Source organism: Corvus cornix, chromosome 3 (assembly GCF_000738735.6).
Source record: "Corvus cornix cornix isolate S_Up_H32 chromosome 3, ASM73873v5, whole genome shotgun sequence".
Classification (NCBI taxonomy): Eukaryota; Metazoa; Chordata; class Aves; order Passeriformes; family Corvidae; genus Corvus; species Corvus cornix.
This window is the reverse complement of record NC_047056.1, coordinates 68,992,766-69,014,385: the sequence shown is the minus strand read 5'-3', so window position 1 is coordinate 69,014,385 and position 21,620 is coordinate 68,992,766. Positions and strand designations below refer to the sequence as shown.

At 36.9% G+C, this 21,620-nt stretch overlaps 1 protein-coding gene across 5 annotated transcripts in view; it reads right to left on the bottom strand.

The window, feature by feature from the left end:
- Positions 1 to 21,620, bottom strand: part of WASF1 (WASP family member 1) — an 89,748-nt gene that overhangs the window by 15,420 nt on the left and 52,708 nt on the right. For 4 of the 5 annotated variants that reach the window (XM_039569638.1, XM_039569636.1, XM_039569637.1 and 1 more), the window contains exons 2-3: positions 13,369 to 13,529; positions 2,374 to 2,508 (exon numbers count right to left, since the gene is read on the bottom strand). In XM_039569638.1, the coding sequence (XP_039425572.1) occupies positions 2,374 to 2,508; positions 13,369 to 13,501 (268 nt within the window). In that variant the 5' untranslated portion in view covers positions 13,502 to 13,529. Of the gene's footprint in view, positions 1 to 2,373; positions 2,509 to 13,368; positions 13,530 to 15,850; positions 16,104 to 21,620 lie in introns of those variants that run through there. The other variant, XM_010402915.3, reaches the window with a different exon arrangement.

Here is a 21,620-nt window from a genome sequence, read left to right as displayed (position 1 = left end):
AGGACTGCACGTGTTCCTCTGAAGTACTAGCAGCCACTGCTATTCTATGGTGTGAGACACAAATTCAGGGGACCAGGTTCGAGTCACACTGAGCCATGCTGGACTTCATTGGGTAGACCTATTCCCAGCCCTGTTTCCTTAAACTGCAGTGTCTGTACCTTTCTTTAGCTATACAGTTTAGCAAACACTACAGCATGCACAGTTCTGTGAAAATGTGTTGGTATGGTGCATTGGGGACTACACACCACTTAAAAATACTTGTAGCAATTCTCTAATATCAAAGACTTATGGATTTTTGGTCCTGAAACCCAGAGCCAAACTTGTCAAAGGCCTTTTACACAGGATAATACAATTTTCCATCTTGCTATCCTGTAACATCCCTGGATGCTTTAACTCAATGGCTTAAAATGGTCTCTCCATTTTCTGGAAATGCGAATGATTAACATACTAGATATGATGTATCAACATATATGTCCCTCTGATTTAAACCAAAACTAGGCTGTCAAGAGTAAATGAGGAAATGCCATTAACAGTGGAGTGTTACAGTTCTTACAAGATTACAACTGCTGACAATTTATTATGGTACATGAAAAGGACTTTTTATCATTATCCAATCATAGGAAAAATGCCCTGGTTTGGGCAGGGAGAGATTTCATTTTTTCCTAGTATCTGGTATAGTGCTGCATTTGGGATTCAGGATGAGAATAATACTGATAACACACTGATGTTTTAGTTGTTGCTGAGCAGTGGTCAAGGACTCTCAGCTTCTAACCCCACCTTATCAGCGAGCAGGATGGGGGGGGGAGGGAGGGGCACAAGAACCTGGGAAGAGACACAGCCAGGACAGGTGACCCAAACTGGCCAAAGAGACTTTCCACACCATATGGTGTCATGCTCAGTATATAAACCCAGGGGAAAAGGTGTCTGGGGGATGGGCTGCTGCTCAGGAACTGGCTGGGCATCAGTCAGCAGGTGGTGAGCAATTGCATTGTGCGTCACTTGTTCTGTATATTCTAATATTATTGATGTTTTCCCTTCCTTTTCTGTCCTATTAAACTGTCTTTATCTCAACCCACATATTTTACCTTTTTTTTTTTTTTCACCCCCCAATTATCTCCCTCCTCCCACTGTGGAGCAGGGGTAAGCAAGGGGATGTGTAGTGTTTAACTGCCTGCCAGGTAAAACCACAACAATTGGAAAAAGTGGTGTATGGGTGTGATTTATGCTCAGTTATCAAGAGACTTGGAAAATCCCATTAATGTAAGAATTCCCCTAGGCAAGTCATGATTTTGTGGAAAATCTGCTACTAGCTGTGAACAGCTGTCTTTCAAAACCTGTTCTAAAATTAATATCACGCGAAATACAGAATCAAAACTTCCCTTAGCTTAAATTTGCTACTAGTGAAATTTTGACATCTATAACCAAAGACAGCCTGAAGACCACGCTCCTGGTTTGACACTTCATTTTTTCTGTGTACACAATTATGGTCCCACAATGTAATAATACACAATTATTATATCTAGACATTCAGAACTGAAACAGCTTTCTATAGTTTAAAATTGGATACCACAAGCAATCTGAAGTTATTTTTCATGATGGGATGTTGCTCTACTTTCTAGGTCTTAAGCACGTAGTTTAGAACACCCTAAAATGTTTGGGGTTACAAGATTTTCCACAGTTCCACCTGCAACCAACAGATATTGAGGAAAGCAAAAGAGCTTCACGGCATTTACACATTAGGTGGTCAATGTTTCTGTACTCATCACAAAGCCTAGGCACCTTTTAAAATTCCATACAGATTTTGTCTTATGGGCATGAGCTGGTGACTTTTGAGAGTACTTGTTTTCTCAGTGCTAACCAATATTTATAATACTTAAAGCTATTTAGGAAGAATCCAAGAGGTTATACAGCATCAACAAATGAAGCTATACAACTATAACATCATACAGAAAGTAAGATGGTACAAGTTAAATGCAAAAATCCTACTTGAACAAATGTTTACATTCCATGAGAATTAGTAGAAAGGTTTAAAAAGGTGTATAGACTTATCTCCAAGCGTTCACATAACATTACATAGTATTATTAATATTCCTAATGCATAACACTACGGAAGTGACAGATACTCCTGTAGCCATTTTTAAGTAAATTCATTAGTAAGAGTATCATTCAGTAACCATGAAAACGCTGAGTTCAGAAAGCTGCTCAAGGCTACAAAAGAAACCTGTAGCAGAAATAGAAATGGACCTTTCGTATGATGCTTTGCTCTGTGTTCTTATAAATATGATTTAAACTATTAAAGTATTATTTCCATTTCACCTGTCAGTGCTGTCTGAGTGATAAAATAAAAAATCCTCCATGCAGGAGGTAACTTACATTCCTCTTCCTTTGGATCGAGTTGTGTAACACTGACAGATAAGCGATCTACACGTTCTTGTAAGGAGTTGACTCTAAATGAGAAACTGTGTGCTTCATTGAAAAGTTCACCAAATATATCTTCAGCATATTTACCTGAAACATGGGAAAAAAAATAAAATTCAAGCATACCACAAAACAGGCAAATTATTTCTTACTATTTTAATTAAGTAATTCTAAGATGCATGAGTATCACTCGTAACAACCTATACTTACTGAGTCCGTTAAGAATCCTTAAGAAAAGCAAGTCGAAGTTAAATACTTAATATGCAACTTAATTTATCAGAAATTAAATTATTTAATACATTACAGGACAGATATTCAGCTGCTATAAAATTATTTCACTATGTTGATACGCATGGAACTAGACTGCACAGTTTCTTGGATATGTCTAAAAGGACAACTTCCAGCATCTGAAGCTGCTCCTATCTGAGCGATAACTTATCTTTAAATTTACCTCAACACTTTTCTCAAAATGAAGCATAGCTTCCACTCCTGCTGTACAGAGGACTTTACAAAAAAGAAAGATCAAATATTCACATCAAGGTGAATTAGAACAAGCCTATTCAAAAATACACACTAAAATAATAAATTCTTCTTCGAAGGATCAAAATTCTAGTAACTGACCCGTTTACACTGAAGTAAAAAAACCCCAACCAACCAACAAAACTTCTTTGTTCTCATCAGTGTACATCATACGTTTTGCACAAAAGAGCAGGGCATTCAAATATTATGAGAAAAGGATCAGTAATGAGTTTTTCTTCTACAGAGTACTCCACATACTGCTTCTAATGCTCTCAAAACTCCATTTGAGTAGTCTGCCAATGTCACTGAAAAAACCCCACCAGACTACCCAGCAAAATGTGTAGCCACACTTCTGAAATACAATGTGATAGCTTTCAAAACCTTCAATGATCCTGTGCATATGTAATTCATGTACTGTTTGTGCTCTTACGTTGGTTTTGCAAGTATAAATCTCATAAATTTCTAACTACCTGCTTTGCACTCAAGTTGTGACAGGTATAAAAGGAAAGGATAGCTGTGGAAATTCTGCCTTTGGTGAGCAGTACATCTGGAAGTATACATAAAAACGAGGACATTTTTATATAAACACATCAAAAGAACAAAAATTAAATCCCTGCAGGTACTGTGGAAACTACTTAAAGATGCTCTGTAGTATGCACAAGGCCAGCACATACCATTTATTAAGACTTAGGTAACTGCAATAGAAAAGCAGCATGACTATAAACAACGGAATATAAGAGGAAATCAGAAGAAATGTGCAGAATAAGAAAACAGAAGAGGAACAACTAGCAAACTAACAATAAATATTCCTTCAAAGACATGAGGAATAAGAAAGCCTGCCAGGGAGTCTGCAGAGCTGACTGGCAATGAAAATATAAAGGAATACAGAGAAGACAAGACCCCTGTGGACAAGCTAATTTAACACTTTCTACTGGTGTTCAGTGAAGGGAACTGGAGAGACCCTGATGCGAGAACTCACTGTGGGAGGCTCAAAGAAACTGAAGGAACTATATAAAAATTACAAAACTAAATCAACAAAATGATCAGCAAATATTAGGAACAATTGTAAATCTCCTTACACACACTGAAACACACTACAGTAAGGTTCAAAAATTTTTTCATGGAACATCTTGAGAGCTACAGACCCATAAGCCTGACATCCATACAAATTGGTATAGGTCATTATGAAGAACTGAATTAGCAGACATCTGGATGACTCGTGACAGAAGAGGCAACACAGCTTTTGTAAAGTGAAATCTCTGAATGGTTTAGAAGCACATTGATAGAGAGCTATGATCTACTGAGATTTCCAAGAGAGTTTAGAAAGTCCTTAATCAAACGGTTTGAGGAAAACTTAACAGATGGGGCATACAAAAGAAATGGCACAGCTAAACAATTCCTCAAAAGGTAGAAAACAGGACATAGGAGTAAATCACCAGTCTTCACAGTCGAGAAAGGTGAGTTTTACTACATTTCTATGCTGGGATCCATGCTATTTAAGATATGTGTAAATTACTTGAAAAAAAGGACAATAAAGTTTGCCAATGATACAAAGTCATGAAAAAGAAACACACTGAGCATTAGGAAATACAGACAAACCTCAGCTAGTTGGAGAGGCTTCCAGGCTGAAAAGGGCTGGAAGCAGGGAGGTTAGTAGGAATATCCTACATGCTGTCTTGCTCTCATTCTTGGAGCAACTGCTAATAGCCCCAGTGAGAAGCAGACCAAAGGCACTCCCATTCGAAGAACCTTTGTCTTGTAGCACAAGTCCACAGAAAAATATAGGTGGAAAGTTAGTAAAGTCTTCTCAGTTGGCAACTCACCTAAGACCTAATATATGTCTTGAAACTCTGAAAAGTTTATGTTCTTTAACACGTACCTGAAGCAAGAGAAATTACTTAAAAATGTGATCCACTAAGAACAAGATTGTTAAAGTTTAAATACACAGATACTAAAAACGTAATGTATTTCAGATAATATATTCACAAATATTAATTTTCATTAGATAACTCACATAATATTCAGAGACATACAAACTAAAATTAAAATAAAATACAAATTTTCATGTATAGAATAAAAAATTAATATACAGGCAGGGCTTCAAAATCCAGTAACTTCCCTTTTATAGGTGTATTTTAAGGCTAAATTTTTATCTGTATCATTTCATCAGGCTTACAATTCATCTACCTCATTAATGAGCTCCAATTGCAAATAATCTGTCTTGGAAATCTTTTCTTTATGTTGCATACAACCACAAACATACAGCGAGGAATAATTTGCCCATGCTCATGAACATTAATCCTCAAATGGGAAATACATTAAAAACAACCTGTTGTCTTTGAAGTGGTATGCCAACCATAATGTCTCCACCTACCTGTCTGTTGGTGGTCTCTTTATTTAGCCAGAGGTATATTTAACCAAATGCTTCCTCTAGCAAAGCAAAATGTTTGCTTTTTGTGAAAGGTACAACTACCATTCCAAAGAATACTGTATGTGAATGCATAAATAAGTACATAACACACGTAATCCGGTATTCGAGTTGCCATCTCTGTGTGTATTCTATAGGAATGTATCTTCAATTTTGAATGGATTACAAAGGACACAATCACAGGTGATAATACTGAACGAAGTGTCACAAACTCAAATAAGTGAAAGAACGTGTGAGAATAAAACACATTAATAAACAAAGCTGATCTCATTCCACATAATTTATAGGTAATATGTCAGAAGAGTAAGAATGCAAAATTATCCAAATTATCCAAATATTCCAAAGTACCATTAACACTTCAGAAAATTTACAATATTATGGGCCTGCTGAAAAGCTCTACTCTTGTTTCACGCAGTACAATAAAGAGAATTACAGTTCACTATGACCATTAAAGTATTAACACCTTAGGATCCTGCTCACAGTTGGATACGTAATACCAGATCAGAAAGATCGGTGGTCTTGTTTGCCTACTAAATTAAATAACAATAGAGACTACTGCAATTAAATTAATTCAATGTCTGTGAAAAGCTTATTTTACTGTATTTGAAAAACCTGCTTGGCATTTATTTTTATTCACAGAGCACTTAAAAAAAAATTTAAATAAGAAGATACATTATTATTTAGTTTTAATTAAGGAATTCATTATTCACCTTCTTATTCTTTTCATAACTTTTCCTTGTGTATCAAAGGGCTCTGATCACAATTAAACCTTCAGTTAGAAAGGGATACAGGAATGCAGCTCTCTCTGGTGTCAGTCAGTATCCTTTTTTGTGACAGACAAATAAAATGTCTTGGAAACAATGTTCTGTCCTTCCTCCCCCCAATAACATACAGGTACTTTGATGGCATTTTGAACAATTATTTTTCTGACTTTTAAAACAGACCTACGAGCTGAAAACAAAACCGTAGCTAGGAGCTACTAATTGAAAATAGAATAAAAATTATACCGCTTACTGCCTTCCTCATTTTTTTAAAACTAAAACCACCAAAACATTTATTATCCACTCCATTTCCATTCATTACCATGGCAATAAGTGTACAATGGTTTATAAAATGTCAAAAAATACTGATCAGTACTTTTTGTATATTTTACAGTGCTTTGCTTTCACTAAATGTTCCTTCTAATTTGTTTTATCTCCTAATCTCCCTCCATAATTTCTTAAGCATTTATCCAGCCTCCCTGGCTTCTATCCACAAATGAGTAACTGCTAACAATCCAACTGACTAAAATGAAGACATACTAAGGTAAAAGAAATCGGGGTTTTTTGTCTTGTTCTGGGGAACTGGGTGTGTATCAGATGAAGTCAACCACGACCACCACATCAGGTTCTGGACAGTATTTCAGGCTAATTAAATAAAGTGTGACAAAGAGATGTCTTCAAAGATTTCATATTGTGTTGTACAAATTCTTACAACCACACTAGGGATCAAGGCATACATTAGCAGTCCCCTCAAAACTCCAGTCCTTAAACCCACCTGAACTCCAGCATTCTCAATGCTGTATCTGTTGGCAAACCCTAAGGAAAGGCCATTTAAATTAATCATTTTGCAACACTAGATCAGTTACCAACAGATTTAGTTACAGGCTCTCAGACAAGGAGTGGGACATGAGTCCTGAACCAGGACTTGTGGAAGAAGTCACTTCTTTACTACCCTTCTGCACTGTTAAAGAGTTCCAAACCGCTCAACTGCATCCCAACCTGAAGCAGCATCCTGCAGATCAGTTATGGCACTGGCAGCCTTTGTGAAACATGGTCTGAATTTGATGTAGCTACCTGGATAAACACATTGACCACACACAGTGCTCAGTGCCATAAACCAGCATCATTTTTTGAAATTCAAGAGGATGACTAGTAAAACTCAGGCCAATGTAAGATGAAGCAAGTAGCACAATCAAAACAAGACAATTGTTCAATCTTGCCAGAAGTATTAATCTTAATTAATTCAGCCTTAAGTAATCTGCCAGACTCCTGGGGCTCAGTGGTGTGTGTGAGCATGTTTTAACATTTACAAACCCAAAATCTAATCCAACACATTTATCACTGAATTAAATTACAAAAATACACATTAAATATGTGGTGACATTTATTAAGTGCACAGTATAGTGAAGGGTTATGTCACTAAAATTAATATTAATAAATACTATTTGATATTAAAATAGTAAATATGTTGATATATTGAACTACACAAACCCCAAAATAATATTAGTTTAAAAATATGAGTTTGGCAATTTTAAAAAAATATGTAGAAATTGATAAAACATCTGAAAGAATAAGCTTAGAATTCAGTCTGTGACCCACGTATACACTATCTTTCCTTGATTTCTATTATTTCATTCCTGTTCACACACTATACAGTATTTTTGTCCACTGCATTTTCTAAAAAATAAAGGCACAGAACAAGAGCAGCTGTAAAACCTGTCATGTCCCACTGCACAATCCCTTCCCAATATACTTACACTATGCAAGATCACATTATCCACTACTGAATAGTTCCTTTCTACACAATATAGTGTATTTATTAGAAAATATTCTCTCAGGATAATTAGTTACTACATAAGCCACTAAAAATACATAACCAAGGTTCCTTTATAAAGCAAAACAAGAAAGATATACTGTCTACTAATACATTTTTCCTCCTCCATTATTTATGACATATAATTTAACATATCCATTGCCTGTTGATTCAGCTTCAGATCTTTACTATATAAATTAATTTTTAGAAAAAAAAGAGATATATCTGGGTTTGAAAGTCTGGGTTTATTTCTCACCAGGATCATTTCAATCTCACAGCTCAGTGACTAGGAAACAGACTAAAAGCTAGGAGACTGAACTTGGAGATAAGAACCTTGGTAGATCCTTGGGAACTTCATTGGTTATGGCTAAGCAAGCTCTGAAAAATGATGTACTAAATACATAGCACTGATGCTAATTAGGAACTTTCATTATGAAAGTGTGAGGGCAGTCCACAAGGACTGGATTTAAGGATTATAATAGGAGTATCAGAGTACTGAAGAGAGAACTTGATTCCTTCAGCCAGGAAAACTGAACCAGACCTTTATCAGACAACCTGACCAGGGCATCGAAAGTATCAAATAAACTTTGTTAAAGACCTTATCTAGAGCAGGTCTGACGCTTCTTGTTGACATCCAAAAAGAAGTTGTCAGCCTTCAAAAATCTTCAGCCATGGAAGTCTGAGATATCATTGTTACCTCCCACTGAGGACACTGTCAAGTAAACTAGCTGAGATTACCACCATGTATTCAGAAATCTGTGAAAGAGACTGCTGGGAGCTGAACTTTATGTTGAAAGTAGCAGTGCTAATGATCATTTCAAAGGGAAGTCTTGCTCTTCCTTTTACTTCTAACACAACCTCAATTCACTGCTTTATGTAGGCAAGGAACTAATGGCAGGTGGGACTTTTTTCTGCTAACACATAATTGCTTCCAATGAAACTTTACTGACCCCTTGCTCATCCTCTCATTACCATTCCAGATGGACACAAAACAGCGTCACATCGCCACTGCTGCAAAGACAACATCAAGAAATCAGACGGAAGATTTTGAGAGGATGGGGTTCTCTCAAGCTGAGTTAGCCTTTAGTTTTCAAGTCCATCAGTTTGCTTACTCCATATGCACAAGAACACTTTCTCTTGTGTTCGCTGGCAATTGTAGTAATAATAAATTAAGAGGAGTGACTAATGAAGAAAATTCACAACAAATACTGAATGTCCTCTTGAACACACTGAGAAGGAGGATGGGCAGTGCAGGATGTGCCACAGGGGTTCTCCTGTTTCTGGAATACTGACTGAAGCTCTAGCTGCACATCTGCAGAGACTTACTTCCAACCATGCAGCATGCAGGAACCTTACCATGTGCTGAAGATGTTGTCCACACAGGGTGAAGAGAGAGGCTGATCTTTGAGCTCAAGAGGCCTGGTTCTAAAGATTAGTTGCAGTGCTGACACCTCACTGGTAAGTATTTCTGGAGAAACATTTCCCACTTACTGAATTACTTAAGCCAAGACAAACTGAAGATTTTCCTGAGCTGAAAAAGTGTTTCTCACAAGATGAGAGAAAAGTGTTTCTCACAAGATGAACCCTCTCGGGGAGGGCATGGTAAGCAAAAAATAAGAAAGAAAAGCTAAGCATGTCTGAGAAGAAAAAATAAGGGGGAGAAATAATTTGCTCCAAAGTCAGGCTTTCATTCCTGAAAACTAACAAATAAGGGGCAAGGAAAAGAAAGAATTAGAGGAACATGGTAAAAATAGATACAGTACATAGAAAAGCTAGAAACAGGGAAAAGGCAACAAAAGGTTCAATGTTAAGTGAAAATTGTTTCCACTAACATAAAAGGGACTCCAGCTTAGCAGAATTAGGCAGCATTCTCTTTGGTTATGCAGAGGTAAAAGAAAAAATGCATCTTGTTATGATTGAATAAAAGGTCTAGTCTGAATGCCTGCAATACAAATATTTATTAAAGGCACATACTCAAAAGAAGAAATGTTCTCCTCCCTAGATGGAGGTGTCAGAGACCAGGGCTGAGAACAAACCCCATCAGTTAGGTTTGTTATGTCGTACCGAGATTCTGTGTCCAGAACAGCTGAATAAAAGGAAAAACAAGATTGGTCAGTAGCTGTGAATAAAATCAGGAGGCTACATTCACACAAGACAGCTATTTATTCGCCTTCTAACAATGGCACAGCTGCACAATGCTATCAGTTGTGTTTCATGTATGCGAGAATGTTATGGCCTGACTTACACCAACGTATAGGGAACTGGAGCACTAATGTATGTGCAATATTGCTGAAAAAATTAGGTAAGCACTTCCTCAAAGCAGATACTGTTAGAAAGCAAGAAATACAGGGAAGAATGGCTAGGAAACTAAGACAGCTGTTGCTGTTGTCCAGAGAGTTTCTGTTCTGCCACAATGCTAAGAAAAGCTGTCAGAAAACAGATCCTTTTATGAAGTAAGAGAAGACTGGGAATAGACAGGGGGAAAAAATTACTTACTGGCAATTCTCTATGTTGTATCAAGACAGACTGACGTGTTTTCATGCTCCAGGGATAAAGGCAAGGACTATCACTCAAAGCAGAAGTAAGTATTTCATCCTTTCATCTCTACTTTTAAAGGTCACAAAATTTCTCAAACTGAACAATTAAAAGCAGCACATCAAGTAAGCTATGAAAGGATTGATAATTTGTATGGAGACACATAGTAGATACCACTGACATACTGATGTAAAGCCCTTTTAATTTTATACTGAAACACAGGAAAACAGAAGTCCTGTCATTTCATAGATATTGTTGCTGCATGTATATCCTATTTAAAGGTTGTATCCAAGATCGTAGAAACACAATCCTGTTCAGGTTGAAAAGACCTCCAGAAGTGACCCAGTCCAACACCCTGTGCAAAGCAGATCCAATTAGATACAGCTGCTTGACTAATCCTGGTGAGCTGTTAATATATCCAAGAACGGAGATCTAATGACCTACATGACAAAACTCTATGCTTATTTTTCCTCACAAATGACCTTATCATTTAAAGTACTGGAGGCTCCAATTCCATAACAGCACTCTTTCTCCATATCATGTCAAAAGAAAGGTTAAAACTGGCTGGTCATGAAAATCACAACCATAATGGCAGAAGATTGATCCTCTATTTGAGGGCCAGTAAATGAAAAATCTTAAGAGGCAGAGATAACTGACTGCTGATCATTTAGATTTGCATAACTTTACCACCAAAAGTAAAAGCAGCTTTAGTTTAAAGGAAACGAAACCCTACCAGAACTCTCAGTTTCCACTGTCAGAGTAAAGCCTCATTTTGTCTACAACTTAAAGGCTGATTCTCAAACATATACGTTATTCACAGAAAACAAAAAGGGACGGAGTGCAGAGAAGCTGGTTGCCAGGGGACTGCTGTGAAACCATGCCTGCTGGCTGTGACTCACAGGCAACTACTAAAATTTATCTGCATGCCAGCAGACCTCGTTGTACACCCCTAACAGTGACACACCAAGTGAAGTCTGGTTATTCGGGTTTAAGCATGAGACACAAAATTCCTATTCCAGAACTCCCAATTATTTTTTAATTTGTATTGCTCCTAGCATAAGCAGGCAGAAAAGCTAAAAGAATTCTGGAACAAAATACTTTCACAAGTACTCAAACCTTTGTAACACGATCCCTATTTTTAAAGAACAGTCTTTAGCAGTACTGAGAAATAAGGACTATTTTGTAAAACATTCTATTTTAATTGTAGGAAAAAAAGTTTGTTGGGGTTTTTTTTGTTGAAAACATACACAGTATCAGATAAAAACTTGGTATAAACATATGTATGCATGTTTCAGGGAAGAACCACATTGCTTTTCCAAAAACGAGTTACACACAGTTACGGTTACATTCCCTTGCAAGTGTTTCTCTGTGCTATATCCTCAGCAAACCATGTAACAAATGTGGGAGCATTCAATGGATATTCTTAATTTCTTTTTTCTTCCTTAATTGACTTCTTTCTGTTCTAGTATTGCTTCATCCTGACCTCCTCCTAAGCAGCAGTACATACAATGGTGGATTTAAGCTCTGTATACCAAGAAAACATAGCAAAGGCAGCTGAATCTCAACAGGTCAATCTGACACCATGATGTTGAGTTAGAAGTTACTGTTGGGTTTTTTAAGGTCAAATAATGCTTCCAAATGAAAACACCAAATATAAATTTGGCATGCCACCTACAAAAGTAAATGCCTCCAGATGACGCATATAATCAAGTAAGAATTTTTTAAACAAGCAAACTAAAATAAAATAATACAATATTAATATGTTGGACTTGGAAGGGGAGGCTTCATGAGCAGTACATGAGAAGTACATAAGCAGCTAGTCTGGGAAGGGCTTTTGGCAGAATGAAGCAAAACCACAGATGGTGATCATATACTGCATCCTAATACGATATGCTCTTGGTTCACTGAAAGTATTCAAATAGTTACTTTCCTTTGTTGCTGCAGCTATATCATATAATGTTCATATTTATGTGCTGTAAAGCATTCCTGTCTCAACTGCATAATTCAGTGTCCTCAATTAAGTCTTCCACCTAATAGCAGCCTAACAGCTTTGATAGGCTGCCACAACACACTCACCATACAGCATATCATCAAACCAATAATTAAATCAATCTAATCAACAAATTAGGCTACTTCACCTATGACTAAGAAAATTATGGAGCTGACTTTTCACATTGTAGATGTATATACATGCACATTTAAATATTTAATGTGTTGGTAGTTTTACTAATGTCCTAGTGGTTAAAAAACACTTGTAGTATTGGAAATCCAAAATGTTATCATGCTGGTTCATCTGACAACTTACTGAGTTGCTGTAACTTAAAGAAAAAATAAGCCAGAAATCAGCCTTTTCAGCAAAACTCCTTCAGAGTTCCAGAGATCGAGAAGTATTCACTCCTCTCAAGTGCACCAAGGGTACAATTGTTGACAGAGGGAGAAGTAGGAAGAAAAATCTTTACCTATTTTAAATACCACATAATAATCACATTTCTGGGTTTATTACTTCAAAAGGCAACTCCTCTTTTTTTCTGAATGACCAAGAGTTTAAGTTGAGAGAATTAAGCAACCAGTGATATAGTTCTCATTAAGTCATACTCCCTCTCAAGAATTGCTCTAAGGTTAGCAATTACTGACTTCATTAACTACCAGCTATCTTTTCCTGTCACGTTCCACTGGTAACAGAAATACATGGATTAAGTGTTTTAAGACATGCTGCTAGAAAAATTCCTAGCTTTCTTTCACAGAAGTCCATGCCAGACACTATCCACAAAAGCAGCACATTCCAGACCCAATGACAATTTTCTACTGAGAATTTGAAAAGGTATTCATACTTCAAACACTGTAACTGTAAAATATATCAGTTCTAAATACAGCTATTAAGACCATGTACTTACTTAGGCTACTCAGTTGTCTGATTATATTCGCCAAGGAGATATTGGTGACACATTCCAATTCATTCTTGATACCTCGGGGAAGAGCTGTGTGGCACAAGTGCCTGGGGTCTATGTTCCTTTTTACCAGCGGCATTCTGAAATGTACCAGAGGACCAGCAAACCTGCAAAGAAAATAGACACAGTACTAAGTTTAATTGTAAATATTTTAAATTCAGGTTATGTCTGAAGTTAAATCGACTAATCCTAACAGATAAAAATAGCTCCATAGTACTGATGGAATTCATTGCTCTGTGAGTACCTAAATATTTTCTTCTTTGACTAAAGAAAGATTATTTCATTCTCTCTCTTTAAATTTTTACCTGATTCAGATTCCAGTGAAGTGACAAATAATTTTTTACAGTTCTTGTTTTTATCTAAACCTCCCACCCCCCAAAAAAAGACAGGAAAATCTTTGCAGTACAAAACCATTAGAGAAAAATTGTGTTCTTGATGGACTACTTCCTTATTTGGGGCAAGCAAAGTCCAACAAAAAATTCTTTTTATTGTGAGATCAAAGTCAAACTAGTCATCTATTACACTCGAAAGGCAGATACGATTCATTCATTATGTCATGTCACCAGCAGGAGTCACCCTTCTAATCTGAACATCACTTCTAAATCGTACCCAGTTACGGTAAGAAAAGAGAAGATGTTGCCCTTCCCCCTACACTGTTACTGACAATAAATTCAGCCAACAATGCATCTTCCAAATATGAAAATCTCCACAGTAAACTTGTCGTACAATATCCTCCAGGACTCAGAAATCCTACCCCTTCACACTTTTCCAAATTCAAATGATAAATACAGCAAGAGTCTTTACTAGTTCTACAGGCAGTGTAAGAATCATCTCAGGCTGTGAATCCCAGGCTTGTAATTTTCTGCACCCATGACACTGATTGGAAGGAGTTTCCCAGAGGGCAAGTTACATCCCTCATCTTATCAGTGCTTCTTATTAAGATCCATCTACTAAAATTTTTCTTCATGAAAAACTGATTCCCTAAAATTATATATTTTTTCCATCATTTGTCATGTAACACTCTGAATGACCAATGCAAAATTCACACTTGATACACAGAGAATGGATACATTTAATATTGGTATAACTTAGTCTCCTTTTCCACTGCAGAAGAGGTTACACTTTATCCAGACTGAAAGGCAAACAGGTTTTCCAATGCAACCCATATGCAGTCCTAGTTCCTCAACCATCCAGCCTGCCTGTTTCATTTGTCCTCTGCTCAAAAGTTTTACCCCAAAATGTTCTCGGGATGCAGTCAGGGCTTTGTGTTGTGCCACAGAATGCACTTTCCCTACAGTATGTATTTAGCCACTGTTAACCTTACTTGGTCAAAACCAAGAGAAGGTGTTTTTGCATAATAGCATAAGGTAGAGCTGAAATTTCGCTGATCTAGAATGGCACAGTGAATTAGAAGAGGCAAAGGTGACTGTAAAGGAGTACTTTCACCTCACAGGCTGCTTAGATTTCTCCTTGCCATGTTTCCTGGGAGTATATTCTTTCACTGAAGCCAGGGCTCATAGCTGAAGGACCCAGATGGGATCCTTACGAGGACCTGAGAAACATCTCCGTGTTTCCAGGATCTGATTGCATCTCATTCATTGCATTTTAACATCATGTCTACCACCCTTATTTTCTTGACTGAACAATCAAAAATACTCTATGCTTTTTATTTGCTTTTATTTTCTCGAAATATCCCAAATCTTTCCAGCCCCTAAGTACTGAAAAGCTAGCCTTTACACACAAACTAAATAAAATAAAAAGTGCAAATCTGAACACTGTCTCAGATAGAAACAATGAAAAGAGTCTATAAACCCTTAACTACAGGTTTGTTATCATGGGTCCCCAACAGAAAATAAAGAAACTATTCTGTCACTGTCAAAGAAACACAACAAATGATATGTGAGCAATGTTCTACAGAAGCAATTAAATATTAATTCCAAAGTTGAGCCCTTTCTTGATTACTGCTTTAATGACAGTGTTGTATAAACATCAAGCAGACAACTCTTTTAAAGATGGTCCAAACAAGTATGTAAAAAAACATTTTCACAGAAAAATTTCACACTTTCAACATTTTCTAATATCTGAATAATGCTGTTGTGGCTGTCCTACACAAACACATAGTATAACAAGAAAAGGTAGCAGTAGGAACAGTAAGTATGCTAAAAGGTGTAGTTTTCAAATAATAAACTTGGAAGGGAAACAAAAGACAGAAGATATAACTGACACCTTCAAAATCATGCCTCATATTTGAAAACTATGCAAAACCTGAACAGAGGATATTTACCAGATTCCCACAGAAACAAAACAAGGGAGGCAACAAAGGAAAATATCACTTAAACATGCTTAAAACAAGGGAAAAGGCATTTCACATAATGTTTAGTAAGTTCTGGAACTAACTGCCACAGAATGCTTTATACAACAAAAGTACCTGCTGGTAATTTGTCCACTATAGACCTCATATTCTTAGCAGTTTGTTGCAATGACTAGAAGGTCTTGATGATTCCTCCCCGATTGTAACTAGTGATCCCAACACAGGGAGCAACAGGTGTGCAACAGCAAATGGAACTTTACTGTACCCACACAATTTCTTCACTCCTATAAAAGACGTTTTTCCTAACGTAGTTCATAACAAGAAAGCTGAAAAAATCTGAGACCGCTATGTTTATTATGTAGCTTTAGAGCTGTGAAAGAGGAAAAAAACAAAAAAGGAATTGTTACAATCTATTATATCCTTTAGGCAAAACGCAAAAAAATATATACACACCCCCTCTCCCCAGCTCCCAAACCATGCATTACCCAAGCCACTGGGGCAGAAAAGGAAAAATTCATTCCTACATCATGAAATCCTGTTACCATGTCACTCCAAAGTAAGCCCTGGGAAGTGTTCATAACCCCAGCCAGGCAGAAGAGAGAAGCAGCTTGTCAGTGCATAAGAGGATCCCTCGGCTGAGAGGTTACATGACACCTCCTCAGAGGTTTACAGCTCTCCTCCTGTCACACAGGTCTCCCTCCCCTCAGCTCTGCTGCTTCCTGGCTCAGAACTCAGGAAGGCAAGGCAATCCTGAAACACAACTACCTCCTCCTCCCTGCAATTCCATGCAAATCTTTTGAGGCAATTCTTCTGAAATGAAGCAGCACTAGTTTACACTCAGTTAACTGCAAGTACTTTACTCCACAGTGATCTTAAAATGAAACTTCTCTCTACAAAGAGATGCGGATGCCTTTTGTAGAGCTACTATTGAAAACTCTTCTGCCCCACTTCCTATACATCCTTTGAAGCACTCTGAATCCACTTGAGAAGCCAACTCTAATCTTCTTTGCAAAACCCTTTACTACTTCAGTTGCACAATGGCTGGCACAAACTCATCCCCCTCACATATGCTTCAAGTATGAGTACAGAATACGACTGTGTGTACATAATGCCTGCCTAATGTTTTTGTTAAGCTACCATGTTTTCATACGTGATTTTTCAGGAATTAGGTAAAATGCTCAAGTTGCTTTTCAATTAATTCCTATTACTTAAAAAAACCCAGCAAAACAACGGCACTAATGAGAGCTAATTAAAATGTTTTCAGAAGAACAGCCTTAATGAGATTCGACCACACTTCTTTTCAAAAAAGCAAGTTGTTGAGTGTGTTGCAGTCCTCTTCAGCTCTTAGGGGTCTTAGGGAGTGAGTGAAACTCTTTGTCTCATACTTCTCAAGCACTGCTGGCAGCAGCTGAGAAACCTTCTCAGGGCACCTGCCCCTCACGCCCACAGCCCCTGGCTCTGAGCAGGACAATGTTCCCCGCTGCTGGTGCTCAGAGAAGGTCCTGGGGAGCACTGGGGTAGGAAACAAGCTACCACTTCCCCTTCAACACCCTCCTGTAGAAAAATTTCAGAATTGCAAGATGTGTGGAGAAATGTTACATGACTTATAAGAAGCTTGTGAAAAATCTGAAATGTCAGTAGTCACAGTAATGATTCAGATTTTCTAACGAGTACAGTAAGACAGGTAGGAATGAAAGCACAACAATAAGGTGGGGAAAATGAACTCACCTGCCCAACAGTTTAACTAGAAATTAAACTACAGTTTCATTTTCAGGAGAGTAATGAAATTTCACAATCACATGGTTTTATTAATGAAAGTTTACTTCTGATTAGGTTACATTTCACCCTTACTAAAATTGTCATTATTTTCGTAACATTAACAAAAGATATTCTATAACATGCCAATAACGCAGGACTGAATGCTCTTGCTTTGATGGAGTTAAATTAACCAGCCATTTCTAGAGTATATCTTTAGACTTCAGTATTACAATACTACTTGTAATTTTCCTTTAACAATGTGCAACAGCAACGCCTTTCATATGCCCCATTTAATTGATCACGTTCCAGCTGCTGGCAGAACAGACCACAGTTTCAAATGCAACAATCAATTTAACACTTCCCCCACCCACCCTTAGAAATACAAATAGAATATATAATAGTTTTATATTTGCTTACATAATCATGTACTAACTGCACCTACGCTATACACAAGCTAATAAAAAAAAACCTTAAATGTGTTAACAAATCTGGTAAAATCAGAATTGCATAAGTTAAAAAACCAAGCTCATTCACCTGGCAAATTTTCTTTTAATTATATTACAAGACATTATAAATCATATCAGTTGCAGAAAATCCAAACATGAAGTTCTTATAATGTCCACCTCTACTATGAAAGGCAAATGTGCAAAGAATTCATCTTCCTTGTTTTTCTGCAGCTCTCACTGCAAGATCAAGATCAGGTATAAGCTTAAGAAGGAACAGACACCTACAGTGTGGTGTCCTTCAACAAATTAGGCCACAACCACCTACTGCTGAGTCAACATAACAATTTTAAAACTCTAAAGGCAATTAACATCCCTTAAAGGATACATCTTAGAACTGACAAGATGACAACTGACATCTTAAATTGGCAATTCAACAGAAATGTGTTAAAATTACAGTTTTGAAATCCTTTCTGTTGTGAACCATGTCACAGAATGGAAAACCTTCTCCTTGGAACATTTCCCTCAAATCTCAGTCTTCTGCAACTTGCTTTCAAAAATTTTTTCTAACTGCAACTAACTAGGAAAAGACTTTATTGTAACTAAAAAAATGTGAAAGAAAATAAATGCCGAATATATTACTAGAACGTGATGTTGACATCACTGCTCTTTATGAACGAGTGTAAAATGAATTGTTTGCATCTTAAGACCTCCTATACTAGATTGTCTGTTCCAAAAATTGTTAAACAGTTACAGAATCATAGAATATCCTGAGCTGGAAGAAATCCATCAGGATGATTGAGTCCAACTCCAGGCCCTGCACAAGACAGCCCAAGAATCACACCATGTGCCTGAAGGTGTTGTCCAAACACTTCTTGAAATCAAGCTGGTGCCATAACCATTTCCCCAGGGAGCCTGTTCCAGTGCCCAACCATGCTCTGGGTGAAGAACCTTTTCCTAATATTCAATCTAAACCTTCCCTGACTCAGCTTCATGCTGTTTCCTCGAGTCCTGTCACTGGTCACAAGAGTTTGATCAACCTAAGGAACAATTCCTATATAGGGCATAGAAAGGAAGTTGATAATTTATTTCTTAATTAAACCACAGAGTCACTACTAAAATACTTCATATTTTATTTGTAGTCACAAATATAAAAATACTGTTCCCCAAGTAATACCAACAACAGTCTCTCAAAACTTTCTCTAAATATGCTGTCGCTGAACTGAAGATAAGATTATTCAGGGATAGATTAATATGTCAATGGGTCACTGAAGGCTCTATCTCAATAACTTTGTATAGGAAAGCATTTGATTAGCAAGACAGTAATTAACAGATTGTGAAAACCAATATCCCTCATATAACTATAAAATAGATTTAAAATTAATTTGTAATATTTATTCTGTATTTAATATTGACTGACTTCTGTATTGTTTAAATTGTCTGTGGCAATTAGTATTTTCCTCCTGTAGAACAATCTGTAATCATTTCAGCACATCTGTCACATCAGATAAGCAGAAAAGACAGCACAGTCACAAATATGGGTAGGACTTGAGTTCTACTCAATCTTTAAGGCATAATTACAGACAGTGTTAAAAAATTATTTTTCAGCTGCTACCATCCAGCCAATTTTCTCTCAGATGTGTATCACAAGACTACAGTCTCTCCCCCACGCCTGTATGCACACCTGCACACAAACCCACACACTCATCTTTAAAGCACATGAAAAAATATTTGAAAATCAATTTGGATTTGATTACAAACACAAACCACAGCCATTTCTACTTCTTTGTCAAAATTTATAAGTTTAATATTTATTCAGCTAAACAAATGGAAAAAAAAGGGCAATAATTTTTTACATTGGAAAAGAAGAAGCTGTCTTTTAAGCCCTATGTAGCTTGTGACTATCATGAATTAGTATCGTAAAAGTGAAGGCAATTTTGGCAAGCTATGGGTGGGAAGAAATTGAGTGATTAATAATTTGTATGCTGACTTTTAAGAGCTTTACCTGTGATAAATTAGCTTTTCAAAAAAATCTTAAATAGCTACTGTCACTGAGAACTCTGGTGATGGCAGTGAGAGCAGAGTTCTCAGTATGGGCAACAGTGCAAAATACAACTCCTCAGCAGCAATGGAAGAAGTACAACCTCACTGACAGAAACGGCAGCAACATATCAGGGAGAAAGTCAACATATCAGTTCATATCTACAGGGCTACCTCAAGTTTGAGAGGAAACACCAGTGTATTTTCAGAGTGAAACTGCAATCTGGGTCAAGTCAATGAGCTCTGCGTAACAAAATACAGCATCATAGCATGCAGCAACCACTCTCCACCCTGAGAGCCCAGCCCTTAGGGCTTCCACACCATTTCCCTTTCTGCTGGGGAGAATCATTTATCGTCCAACTCTGGCTACAACCTGCTCTTTAACTTTGGGCTTTCCTCAGTGTCCCCACTTGTCTGGAATTCCTCCCACCTGTGTTTTGTTCAGGCTGCCTCTGGCCCCTCTTGTCCCAGTATACAGGTGAGAGAGGCTGTCACCCTCTCCTCTCCTTTCACTCCAATTACACGCATAGAGCAAAAACATAAGATATCCTAAATACAAGGGGAGAATATTCAGGTCAATATTAGTTTCTTTTTATCAATACGAGTGCAAAATGCAACAGGGTTAAATAAACAGCACGTGGATTTTGCAAATCTCGTCCATATTGTTAAGCAGAATTCCTACTAATGAAATGGAATTCAAACATAAACAGTTCAGAGTGAAGCAGCTTACTAACTGTGGCTTTTTAAGATAGGCTCTTTTTACAAGGTTAAACTCAGCTTGATTTCACATAAATGAAGTTTTGCTTTTGTTTTCCTACGGTTTTGCCTATGATTTTCCAGAATATAAACAAGTACCTACTGATTTGTCAATTTCTTAAGCATCAAATGTTACTTCCTTCATTTCCCACTACCTTTCCAACAGCTTCCATCTTACTATGGTGTCTTTTAAAGTCATTCATGTCAAATTTAACAAATTTGCAGCAAAGGCAAAAAGAAAAAAAATCCAGCCATCATTACTGCAGTTATTTGTCTTGCTAATAACTGTAAAAATATCTCTGTTCATCTTAATAAAGCAGCTATTTAAATCAAATTGCTCTTGGAAAAAAAAAAAAAAAACATTAGAAACAAATCAGGTTCAACACTACCTTCCCTGAACAGCAGGACTGCTGGGGGCAATAAGGCACTAAGCCAGTTACTCTTCTGGCTTATAGACAAAATTCAATGAACAAAGCTACACGTGACACTGTTTAGCATGTCTACAGCAAGAAACATTTAGACTTACAACTTTCCTTCACATTAAGTATGTTAAGCAAAAATAGAAATAAGAAAATTATAATGATCTTTTTTTGTATAATAGTTTACTTCTGAAATACATGTAATATAAAAAACCCAGAACATACATATACTAAAATTTCTGATTAAAGAAACTCTCCTAGGTCTATTAAAAAAATAAAATAACAACACTAAGGATTTCCAGATGTTAGATGCAAATTAATTGGTATTTAGGCTTGGTTTTCCTTATAATTCTACTTCTTAGTATCTTGAAACTAAAACTTTTATTACATGTATGATGACCCAATCCCTTCATGACCTGTCATATTTTAAATTTACAAAACAGTAAATAATCAGAATCAGAAGAGAATAGA